We start from the raw sequence: 13,205 nt of genomic DNA, 5'->3' as shown, positions 1-13,205 counted from the left end.
TAGTAATAATATAGTAATAATATATATAGTGATGAATTTCACTTAACCATAAGTAAACAAATTTTGCTTTATTCTGAGATGGAGATGAGAGAAAGTAATGAAAACTTACAGTTAATTTAGTTGATTCCAACTCTTCAATTTATTAAAAGAACCGAATCATTTGTTCGAGAGTCTGTGACACACTCTATAATAAATTCTCAATAGAAATTTGTATTTTCTTGCCATTGTTTTGCAGTGCATGGTCTGTTTAATCACATTCACAGACCGCTATCTCAATTGACCCTTCGTCGGGAGTTTTGATTGACAAGCGATCTAACCAATCACAATGCCAAATCCGCCGTTTTGTCTGACAAAGCAGTCAGGACTCAGGAGCTAGAAGATTAACCTTGGTGGACTTGAACTTGAAAAATGGTGTGTATTGACGTCTTTCCGCGTTTGAAACAACATTCCTTCTCATGTTCATTCATGTTTATTTGATGCTATAAATTAACTAGTTAGGAAGAGATGATCGGTTCACGAGCAGCTTGAGCTGAGGCGCTACAGCAATCTGTCACGATACATTAAAGAGCCACAAAACGGTTTTTATTGTTCGAATTTCTTAAAAAATTACACAGTTTGAAAGATGGGACTTTGTTTAATATCACAAGTAACCTGCTCTGTCTTGTCTGTCATGTTGTCAGTGTCCTCTTTGCTTCGCGATGTATTTTTTACTCTGTGTGGCGTGACAGCGCCTTGGCTTGTCAGACAAAGCAGCGGTAACTAAGGGTTACTTTGCGAAGGGTCAATTAACCAATTTTTAAAATTTCTTTTGCTGTGGCTCTGCAGGTTAACTTTGATATACACAAATATAATGTGAGCAAATAACAAACACAAAACTTTATAAAATAATAATAAATTATATTTAAAACTTATTGCTAAAAATGTACATTATCCATTGACAACACGGCACATGTTGAAGCTGATAATACACACCATGGATAATTATCCAAGTGGACATTATTTTAAAAGGTTTTCAATAATATCTAGGTGCAAACAGAATCTTTGGCCTTGCATTTTCAATGCAATTTTGGGGAAGAATGGAGGAAAGGAATCTGCAGAGAAATGGATTTAAATCTAGTAAAAAAAAATAAAGTAAACAGAGCTGAGAGTATTAGTCTCTTATTGGCAGCTGATAGCACAATAAGATTAGCTTAAATATTTAATAAATGAAATGTCAGGAGTGGATAGTATTTTATGAAGTTCAGACACTTCTCCATTTTCCAGGTCTGCAATATCTGCAGAATGTTTTGCCTGAGTGCAGATTCCATGTTGGTCTTCTCATAACCTGCAAAAAAAAAAAAAAAAAGAGAGAGAGAGAGAAGGTAAAAAAGACCAGGCTTATTGAAAAAAAAAAAAAAAAAACCTTTCCTCTACCTGCATTTTTGCAAAACTCCAAAAATGTACCTATACATACGATTCTCTGCAGTTTCCAGTTGAAATTAACACTTTTTAAATCTCACATTTGCTTATGTTAACACTATTGGTTAGGTTTAGTGTACGGTTTAGTAGGTGGTACGTTACTTTCAAAAATGATTAAAGAGCATTAACTTTTTAGCTCCACTCACTGGGCATTTCATTTCCATACAACTGCGATACATACAACAACCAAAGCAATAAAACATCAACAGATTCGTGTTCATCTGTTTTCGGATAAAACTGAATATGCTTTTAGCACCACTCACTGGATATCTCAGTTTTAAAGTGTTGCAAAAACGTGTAAGTAACAACGTAATTTTACACATGTCACCGCAGGCACGTTTTACCAATGAGCCAGTGTCAGCAAAAACACAGATCTGTGAAGATTTAAGAATAACACCCTCTGACAATAACAGCATTTGGTAGATAATAATAATATTCAGTTTTTCTGGAACAAAAACAACTTTGTCAGAAAGTCTCACAGCCAGAACAGTCATTTAGAGATTAATGTTCTGTGCTGTTCCATTATGAGTCTGTGTGGTGATGACTTGACTTGTTTCCTTCAAACATCATAGACAAGAACATCACTAGACGCTTCGGTACATTTCATTTTCGGGAAAGAGACATACCCTCATCTACAGCTATTTGGTTCTGTTTGAAACATAATAAAACTCCTCTGTTCTCTTCCCTTTTCCATCATCTGGCCTCTGTGCTGTTATTTGGAAGCTCCAAATAATTGGGATAAACTTCTTTTTTTAGTGGACTGTGTAGCAAAAATGAAAAGCTTTTGTCTAATTAAGAGTATGCAAGAACATGCAGCTTGGAGCATCAGCAGGGTGATGATGGGACGCCGATGGGATTTGGCTAATTGCCGTTCGTTTCGTTATGGCTGGTGCGCCCCATCGCGTCTCCTTTGTTAGCTCCGTATATCATGTACACCGTGGGCCGTTCGGGTCAGCAGAGCGATTTGCAGAGAGTCAGCGATCTCGGCAGGCCCTTTAATCGATGATGCCCCAGAGCCACTTCCTCCCACAATGCAAATGCAGTTTTATTTCCTCTCTCTGCTCTGATTTGAAAGAGATATCTATTTTTTAATTCTAGATTTGCCTGCAGCATGTACACTGAGACTAATTACTCCCTCTTTCCCTCCCTCCCTCCCTCCCTTCCTCCCTGTGTCTTTTTGCCTTCATTCTTAATTCTCTTCCATGAGTTCCATGAAGCACCGACTAAACATCATGGAATCTCAATTCAGAAAGCCAAGATTCGTGAAGCTTCGAAGCTTCATGAGGCAGTGTTTTGAAATCTCCCATCGCTAGATATTGTTGAATAAAGTCGTTATTTTGGGGGGGGGGGGGGGGGGTTGGCACACAAAAAGTATTCTCGTCGCTTCATAACATTAAAGTTGAACCACTGTAGTCACATTAACTGTTTTAAATATGTCTTTAGTAGCTTTCTGGGCATCTGAAAGTATTAATTATCTTGCTGGCAATGGAGGCCTCACTGAGCCATCGGATTTTATAAAAAATATCTTAATTTGTGTTCAGAAGATAAACAAAGGTCTTACGGGTTTGGAAAGATATTAGGGTGAGTAATTAATGACAGAATTTTCATTTTTGGGTGAACTAACCCTTTAATGCTACAACTAACTAATGCTAATAATCAAGTAAATCAATGCTAAATTTATTTTTTTTTTTTTTTTTGTAAAATGTTATTTTGAACCTTCACATAGCACAAATAACCTTTGCTGACCTTTAATAGAATTACACAAAATGCTTCCATTCTCAAGTCGTCATGCCAGGGTAGCATTCATGTGTCATTTTGTAAGATTACTCTTGTCAACTGCTTCTCAGATGGCTGCCAATCTGATACTGCCGTTTTCCAATGACATTTCCTCAAGCTTGATGGACAGAGTCTTGCTCTCTCTGCAATATGTAATTCACAGTGTGAAGTAAAAGCTGAAACACTGCAGAAAACACTCAGGACAGTGAGGCATTTTGTTCAAACTGCACACAAATCCAATTTGGTTTTCAAATCAATCTTTAGGATTGACTCTCTTCACTTTGTCATTTTGCAAGTGATAAAATCTGATCCGTTTATTCAGACATTGTAATCAATATGTGGTGTATTTACAACGGTTTCTACAGTAACGATGTAAGCGTTAGCAGCATGCCAAGAAACTTTCTCCTAAAACTGTGAATAACTGTCATTGTGGAAAATCATGAGACACATGAATCAATTTGGATGACAGACACATATTATGCATTCATGTGTATACATTGTTTAAACCTGCTGACTCAGTCAACTCGTTCACTATTCACTACACAGCGAATGTGGCACAGTCATATAAATGAAATTTAAACAATTCTCCAAATGATCTGAAAATCAGAGACTGTTTAGACTGAGGCTACATCTACATTAATCTGGATACATTTGAAAACAGTGTTTTTATTTCAAAACACTCTCTGTCCACACTTGCACTTTCAAGTGTTTTCAAAAAGTTTCTTGTACACACTGACGAAATAAAAGCTCACAGAGATTGTACAAAGAGACCAGACATGATAAAGTTTTCATGCTATTCATCTGGCACTGTCATTTTACAACCCAAATTCTGTAAATGTTGGGACGTTTTTTAAATTTGAATAAAATGAAAACTAAAAGACTTTCAAATCACATGAGCCAATATTTTATTCACAATAGAACATAGATAACATAACAAATGTTTAAACGTAGAAATTTTACACTTTTATCCACTAAATAAGCTCATTTCAAATTTGATGCCTGCTACAGGTCTCAAAAAAGTTGGCACGGTGGCAACAAATGGCTGAAAAAAGCAAGAAGTTTTGAAAAGCTGGGAGAACATCTAGCAACTCATTAAGTTAAATGATTACATGAGTCTGTTACATGATTAGCTATATAAGAGATGTCTTAGAGAGGCAGAGTCTCTCAGAAGTAAAGATGGGCAGAGCTGTGAAAGAATGCATAAAAAGATTGTGGAATACTTTAAAAACAATGTTCCTCAATGTCAAATTGCAACGGCTTTGCAAATCTCATCATCTACAGTTCATAACATCATCAAAAGATTCAGAGAAACTGAAGAAATCTATGTGCGTAAGGGACAAGGCCGAAGATCTTTCGTCCCCTTGGAATTATAAGGTTCTATCTGACACTTTTGTCAAAACTGAGTTATTCACATATTCATATTCTGTGACAACTTATTTACATTATGTGATGTTTCTTTTTTTAAGTTATGTACATGTTGGTACTTTTTTTTAGAAAACAAAAAGGTTCTATCTACAAAGTCTCACTCTAACTTGGTTCTATAAGGTTCTATCTGCGTGAGCCAATCAGCACATGCACACACGAGGACCAATCAGGATCAGCGTTCTTTGTCATGTTGCCGCGATAGCGGAAGAGAGTTCAGATAAACGCTAAATCAGTGAAGAGAAGACTAAATAATTTGTTTATTGTTTATTAGAAACCTCATGATTGACTGTTTTATTTATGATCTTGTCAATGACAGCAGCCCAAATTCCAGGGAATTAGTCTTTTTGTGTGTTTTGCTGTACCTGATTGCTGAGGAGTTATTTTCAGTTAGACATCACGCTAGCCAGCAGCGCAATTAAAAGGATTTCTTGAAAATTATTGCTTCAATTAATTTTTTGGCAGATAGAACCTTATAATTTCAAGTGTTTTTTTTAGAATTAGAAGGTTCTATCTGCGTTTGACCCTTTCCAAAAATCACCATTTACAAATTTGAGAGGATTTTGATATTGTATATTTAGAATACATTTAGGGTCCCTGTCATTTTCATGTTTGAAAGAAACTTGTTCCCCATATAGGTTTTGCTATATGGAATGCAAAAACTTTGAAGCTCAATATCTCAAAACTGCTCAGAACGCAGATAGAACCTTATAATTCCAAGGGGACGCTTTATTGGATGCCCGTGGTCTTCAGGCCCTCAGACGACACTGCATCACTCATCGGCATGATTGTGTCAATGACATTACTAAATGGGCCCAGGAATACTTCCAGAAACCACTGTCGGTAAACACAATCCGCCGTGCCATCTGCAGATGCCAACTAAAGCTCTATCATGCAAAAAGGAAGCCTTATGTGAACATGGTCCTGAAGCGCCGTCATGTCCTGTGGGCCAAGGCTCATTTAAAATAGATTGTTTCAAAGTGGAAAAGTGTTCTATGGTCAGACAAGTCCAAATTTGACATTCTTGTTTGAAATCACGGACACTGTGTTCTCCAGGCTAAAGACCTTCCAGCGTGTTATCAGCTTTCAGTTCAAAAGCCAGCATCTCTGATGGTATGGGGGTGCATAAGTGCATACTGTATGGGCAGCTTGCATGTTTTGGAAGGCACAATGAATGCTGAAAGGTATGTAAAGGTTTTAGAGCAACATATGTAGGGTGACCAGATGTCCCGTTGTTCCCGGGACAGTCCCATATTTCAGCTCTATTTTTTGTGTCCCGACTTATTAAGAAAATTTTGTCCCGTATTTCATCTTTCCTAAAATTGTAGAGTTGTATTGTAATTGTATCATTACAATAATAAATGCACAAAATTTATTGACATAAACCTCATGGTTATTATGATAGTTTCCTCCTTACATCTACTATAATACAATATATTGTTAGTTTTAAGAGTTTTTACATTAGCCAATAAATACATGGATCCGCAATTAATATTAGATTGTCTTGGTGGACTAGTGGTGCAATTTTTGTTTTATGCATTTTCACTTGTATCCAGATTAGAGCAGACATAGCCTGAATAAATGTATAAATGTATAAATGTATAAATGTGGTATGGATTAGGTTTATCATGTGTTTGTGTGATATTTAGACTACAAAACAGATGGATTTGAGTTGCATATGCCCTCAAATCAATTTTATTGTTGTTTTCCCAGGGAAGATATAAATGTCCACAGTCATGGTAAGATTTGTTGGACAATGACTCTGAGTAACTGCTATTGTGTTCATTTAACCCTCACTAATGCCACATCTGTACAGAACAGATCTTAAGAGTCTCCTGTGCAAGTATCGACTATACCAGGATGTTTTTCAGTCGTTAAATGAAGGTTTTTGGGCAACACAGGAATCTCATGCGGCCCACAAGGATTTCAGCTGCTCCCGGCCTCATTAAACATTATGTCAGTGGAGCAGCACCTGTGTCTTCTTTAACCTGCGGCTGAGTTTCATTACCTAGAGAGCAACGGACGCCAAGAGGAGACATGCAAATGCTGCTGCATTGCCTGCAGAATACATGGCGCCATTTGTTATTATTATTTCTCTCACAGCAGATGCCTTCATCCAGGACAAATTACGCAACGCTGGCTGCGCTCTTTGCATATTATTGATTTAAAGAGCGTGACAGAGGATGGGGAAGAGGAAATTCACCGTAAATGCGACACTTCATTGAGAAGCGGAGATGGGCCTTTATTCCTGAAACACTTTATCCCCCAAGGATGGGGCTGGAGGGACTGTGCCCTTATCACTATAAGAATACCAATGGTGCTTTTATGTCAGCTTGGAATAATTCATGGAAAGCTGTAGAGAATGGAAAGGCATGCAGTGGAATAGTATGTGGTATGAATGTGGAGATGTACAGGAGAAACTGGATGGATTTTCAAACTATTCAGGTCTGGAGGCCTGAATTACTAACCGCTTCGATTATATTTGACCAAGATGTTGTGAATAAATACAACCCTAAGAAAAATTGCAGTGCAATATGTCAACAACATCTTTGAAACTGGGACTTTTTCCTCTGAATAGATCTTTTAATTTGAAGAGCCTGCTTTGATTCTCAGTGCATTCTACCTGACCCATAACTGAGAGCACCAAAACATGGTCTGGAGACAAAATTAAACTGTTGTTCAGTCATATACGGATGTTTTTTCACCAATGGACCTCAATTCCCCAATTTTGAGCCTTGGGGAAATTAACTACTCTCTAAAATAAATTCTCTAAAAACACAGTTTTTACACTCTCACTCTCAAATTTTAATTTGTCTACTGTCACCAAAGATTTTTTTTTTTCTAAAACCAACATATAATTTCCACCATGTCAATGATGGATATTAAGTGGATAGTTGACCCAAAAATCCAAAAATAAAGCTTTTGTCATTATCATTTACTCACTTTTGGACATTGGGAGTAATTATCTTTGTAACATTCTTTGATGAGAATGCCATTTTTCGAAATAAAATGACTGACTCCTTTGTCTTGCTAAGGCTAATTTTCATAGCTAGTATTTTATATATCCTAAATACACACAATTATAAAATATTTTCTTTTTTTTTTTCTTCTTCTTTTTTTGTGCATATTTTAAAAGAAACACAGTTGAATATAATTTATTTCAAAAAATGTGAATTTGTGTAAACTGTAACATCATGTGAATATGTAATACATGTTCAGTCTGAACGTAGAAGTATGCATATGTGCACAGGCGTGTATTGTTTCTTTACAAACTGAAATCTCCAACTACTGGCCTGGCATGCATAATACAGCAGGGGGGTTTTAGTGGTTATTGCAGATCCTTGTGAACGGGGATCGTTTTGACAATGTTGTCATCTGTAGGTCATGAAATTTTTCAAAAACGCAAAAAACTTTTCAGTTTTTAGTACATAGTTGTCATGTAAACGTTCCGTTAGGGCCCTATTTTAATGATCTAAGCGCATGGTCTAAAGTGCACGGCGAGTCCGAATCCTATTTTGCTAGTTTAATGACTGGAAAAATGGTCGGCTTGTCCGACGCATGGTCTAAAAGGGTTGTCCCTGTTCTCTTAATGAGTAATTGGCGTGTTTTTAGCATAAAGTGCAATAAACCAATCTTCCATTCCCTTTAAAAGCCAGTTGCACTCACACCATGGCGGATTCACTATTTACATGGCGGAATTTGCAAGCGGAAAAACTGAATGCTTCTCTAGTGAGGAAACGGATCTGCTCATGCACTAGGTTAAACGCGCAAGCAGACCATCTACTGGACAAGCCAGATTCCATCAAAGCATTTTTATCTTTATGCTCACAATAATAATCTTTTACATTGTAATCCTTTTATTTTTAACATTTGGCATTTTTGTGTGCTGCTGCGCGTCCCTGTGTGTGTGTAATAAGCAGAGTGTATGCGCGTTGTGTACCCGCATATAGGCGCATATTACTAATGTGCTCTTTAACCCTCTGGCTCGTTTAAGAGTCACACTTACCTTCTTTACGGTCAAAAGTTACCGAAGCCTTGAAATGTAACTTTTTTGTTTTTCAGGAAAACCAATGTAATATATTTTTGTTCAATAATATTTTTTGATTTTTTGAGGGTATTTTACGATACTATGCAATATTTATAAATTTTTATTAGCTATTTTTCTCCATTGAAAATAATACAAATTTTACTAATTTTAAAACTAATTTTTTTCTAATATATTTTTTTTTATTATTTTTCAATTAAAGCAGTATTCCATGTTAAAATAGAGACAACATTTTTTTGGAGGTAGATTAGTGCCATCTGGTGGGGGTAAAAAAAGAAAAACTTATGTAATGCCAATGTAATACTTATGTAATCTAGTGGTTGTAACCACTAGATTCCTATACAGTTCTATATAAAGTGGCTTATAAATTCTCTAGTGGTTTTTAGACACAAATACTTATTTTTATTAAGTTTTGGATTTGGATTTATACTTAGACATTCTCAAAGACTACTTTTTGTCAAGGTTTAGATTTTTTTTGGTTTGAAATGTTGATTTGAAGTGTCAGTTTTTGCATTAATTTTACTACAGTCAAACCTGAGGAGGGCATTTTGTTACACATAACATCAAAATTTAATAAAAAATATAACAAAAATGAACAGGTATGTTTTATTACAGCTTAACAAATCTGGGTCTGATCTGATTTCAACCTCTTATTTGAGTTTTGGCTCAATTTTACCATATTGTTACAGCCACACCGGTTCATGTGAGTGTGTGTTTGAGTGGGTGTTTTTGTTTTGTACTCTTAATTGTTTTTGAGTGTAACCTCTTTCTTGCTGTTCATTTTTTTTACTGCATTGTGGCTGAATTATTGATTTTATTTCACACATTTGTATTAACTTGCTCTGTCTTATAGTCGTGCTAGTTCATATATATGTGTGTGGGGGGAGGGGGTGTATGTGTCTATTTTGCACTCTTGGCATTAGGAGTGTCACCCCTTCATTGCTGTGTACTTTTTTCTGCACAGTGGCTGATTTGTAGTTTGTACCACCAAAAGATTCTCTGAGTTTTCATAATTTTTCGTATTTCCCATTTATTTCCTATGTCAGTCATTTTTGACCGCAAAGAATGTAAGTGTGGCTATTTTTTTTTTTTTTTGACCCTTTAACATGTCCGAATCATGTCCTTGATTTTTTTGTGTGTTCATATTGGTAATGCGACAAAAGTCACCAAGTGTCATCTCATTCCGATGAAGCTACGATTTTTAACATTTCAAAATATGAAATTCTTCGGTCAAAATTGACCGAAGAGGGCCAGAGGGTTAAATAACAAAAAAATATTGCGCCATTGACTTTAGACCAGGTTTCAGCAGTCTATTTCAGTTGCCTCAAAATAGCAATGCGCCAACAATGCGCCTGAACACACCTCGTTTTCAGACCAGCATGCCAATGGGCGCACAAATGGGCGCAAATGCATTTGCTATTTAAACAACGTGGCACAGGACATGAAAATGATAACTGCGTCGAAACTAGCAAAAAACTCTTGCGTCGCGCCTGGTGTCGCATTGCGCCAGGTGTGTGATAGAGCCCTTGGAGTCAGGTTTTTTTACTGAGGGGATTTTGTTTTTCACTCAAATGTTTATAAAACTTTAAAATTAAATGTTGTATAAAACCAGGTGAATGATATATGAACAAACCTCTTTTCAAAAACCTTCAAAATATTAGACAGGAATGAAATTCTAAAGTTTTATGTATGTAAGTGCTACTGAAGTGGAGCGTTCTGGCTTAGTGCATGACAAAACTCTTGTTTCAAGAAAATGGCTTTTAGAGATACGTACTGTAATTAAAATCTTCAGATGCAAATAGATAAAGTGCAATAAAAGTGTGTTTTGGATGTTTTCTTTCCAGTAGCCATCAACATGTAATGAAAAGCCAAATAGCCCAAAATATCAAAATTGACCATGCATGAAAAAAAAACCCCTGCAAATAATGCTTTGCCTATATTGTTTTGCCTTCAGATTAAAAGTCTGGGTAAAACAACACTAAATTAAAGGCAATTGAAAATAACAAGCTTAAAAATAATTGATGAAGGCATGGTAAAAAGGTTTTAACAGTTTTAATTTGACCTTTATATAACAAAAAGCAGAAAAAAGTTGAAATCTCTTCGTCTTAATAAAACGCAACCCCCTAAGCCATGAAAGTGTAGTTGAGGAAACACCAATAAGACATTGATGTTGATCTTGTTTGCCTTGAACTGGTACACTGGTGACCACATTTCCTTACATATACATTATTTAAATGACCGCTGTATGTATTATAGACTCAGTATGAAATATTGACTACGATTTTATGCTTGCATAAAGCTAATATTTTCTCTCTTCCCCACAGCCTCTGAAGATGCACTGCAGGAGCTGCGCGTTGGTCACCAGCTCGGGTCATTTAACCGGTGGGGGTCGTGGAAAAGAGATCGATCAGGCGGAGTGCGTCATCCGAATGAATGATGCACCCACAGCCCGTGGCTACGGGGCGGACGTGGGTCACCGCACGAGCTTGAGGGTCATCGCTCATTCCAGCATGCAGAGAGTGCTGCGCAGCCGCCATGAACTCCTCAACTCCAGTCAGGACACGGTCTTCATCTTCTGGGGACCCAGCAGTTACATGCGACGGGATGGGAAAGGGCTGGTTTATAACAACCTGCGGCTTATGAACCAAGTGCTGCCCAAACTCAAGGTCTATATCATCTCCTGGCAGAAAATGCTCCAGTTTGATGAGCTATTCAAGAGAGAGACCGGCAAAGACAGGTAATGGGCACTTTACTACGTTCTACAGAGTCAATTTAAAATGGTATTATTTGATGTGAGGCCAATTTTAGTATCTGTAATGCTACGGTCCAGAAAATAAGCTTAAATATGTCATGATATACTACTTTGATGTTACATTGTATAAAGCGAAATATTTTCAAACCCAATTCTGAACTGAAATGGATCTTCAGAACATGATTAACTGAAAGCATGCATTTACATGATTGTGATGACAGACGTTTTCATCAAGCTGCCAATACTATGCATGTGGCATGCCCTAATTTTTTTGTGACCTATTTTTTATTTAAAAAAGGTGTTATATGGGGAAAGATGATAAGTGTCCTAGAATAGAGTCTGCAGAGGCCATTCTTATTCCACATTTACTGCTCTCTGAGAAGACCAACCTCTTTTTCCCTTTCAACTCCAGGATCACATGGGAAATCAGTTTGTGTTTGATTCTAGATTTGAACATTAAGCCAAGATCTCCACTTAATCAAAGCAAAAAGGAGCTTAGTGTGTGTGTGTGTGTGTGTGTGTGTGTGTGTGTGTGTGTGTGTGTGTGTGTGTGTGTGTAGGTGCCAATTTATGTTTCTGCTGGTGTTTTCACCCCCGCCCCCCCCCATAAAGCCTATACCGGATGATCAGTAGCGGTTCACTAAATAAAATTCAATAAATACCTATTTATAATAAGTGCTTGACTAAACAATAACTAATAAATAATAAATTAACTAGAGAACTTACTGACCAATATCACCTTGAAATGCTATCTCATCAAAAGGAATCCGTTATTTCTTTACAATTTAAAGGTAGGCCTACACTGTGTTATTTCATCAGTCAATCGTGAAAGTCTGGTGGTTGAAAGCTTCTGGCAATGTTAAATCCAGGAGAGAAGACAACTCTAGAGAAAGAGCAAGTAGAGATTCACGAGTGTACAGAACAAAATTTGAGCGCGCACACGTAAAATCTGAGCTAGAGCAGAGCCATGAAATCCGCCTCGCGTGTGGAGAGATTCGGTACATGGATGCGCTCTCACGTTACAATAATGCGCTCTCGACATTGTCATTACAATAACGCAATAAAAATGGCCTCAAATGAGCTATAAAAATGAGAAGAAAGTCGTGTCTGAAAGCTGCAATCGTTTTTTTTTTTAGCATTATTTTTTAAAATTAATGGAGAATATGTTGTGTTTTTCCGTGGGCGCTCGGCGCCTGTGTGTGTGTGTGTGTGTGTGTGGAGCGAATGGAGCCGGATGTAGTCATCTTTGCCCACAAAACATGAATTTGTCACAACTGTAATTTTGTACACTCTTAAAAACACTAAGAACCTTTAACATCCATGGAATCTTTCCAAATGCACAAAAAGTTCTTTAAAGTGGAAAAGGGTTCTTCAGATGATTTAAATGTTGTTTACACTAAGAAAAAATGGTTCTTTAAAGAACTGTTCACTGAAAGGTTCTTTGGGAACCCAAAATGGTTCTATGGCATCACTGTGAAGATGTTGGCACTGTTCCATTCTGGAACTTTTATTTTTTAAAGAGTGTATACTGTAAATTTACAGGATATAGGCCCTGGTTTTATTCCGATCCTTCAAATGAACACTAATATACCTATGGTGATATGCAGGGTTTGACATTAACTTTTTTTGCTAACCAGTCACTGTGGCTAATGGTTTTCCAAAGTTATAGCCACTCAGAATTTTTTACTGGCCACAATTTTGTCATTGATACCATGAAATAACTGTCATATAGATATTTTTAATATTATCTCA

At 36.8% G+C, this 13,205-nt stretch overlaps 1 protein-coding gene across 1 annotated transcript in view; it reads left to right on the top strand.

Moving 5' to 3' along the window:
* st6galnac5a (ST6 (alpha-N-acetyl-neuraminyl-2,3-beta-galactosyl-1,3)-N-acetylgalactosaminide alpha-2,6-sialyltransferase 5a) overlaps positions 1-13,205 on the top strand; it is a 43,629-nt gene that overhangs the window by 18,620 nt on the left and 11,804 nt on the right. Inside the window, exon 3 of the mRNA XM_051914488.1 lies at positions 11,026-11,438. Coding sequence (XP_051770448.1) covers positions 11,026-11,438 — 413 coding nt within the window. The remainder of the gene's footprint in view (positions 1-11,025; positions 11,439-13,205) is intronic.

Source organism: Ctenopharyngodon idella, chromosome 2, assembly GCF_019924925.1.
Source record: "Ctenopharyngodon idella isolate HZGC_01 chromosome 2, HZGC01, whole genome shotgun sequence".
NCBI classification, from domain to species: domain Eukaryota; kingdom Metazoa; phylum Chordata; class Actinopteri; order Cypriniformes; family Xenocyprididae; genus Ctenopharyngodon; species Ctenopharyngodon idella.
Note: the sequence above shows the minus strand (reverse complement) of the source record. Positions and strands in the feature narration are given on the sequence as shown.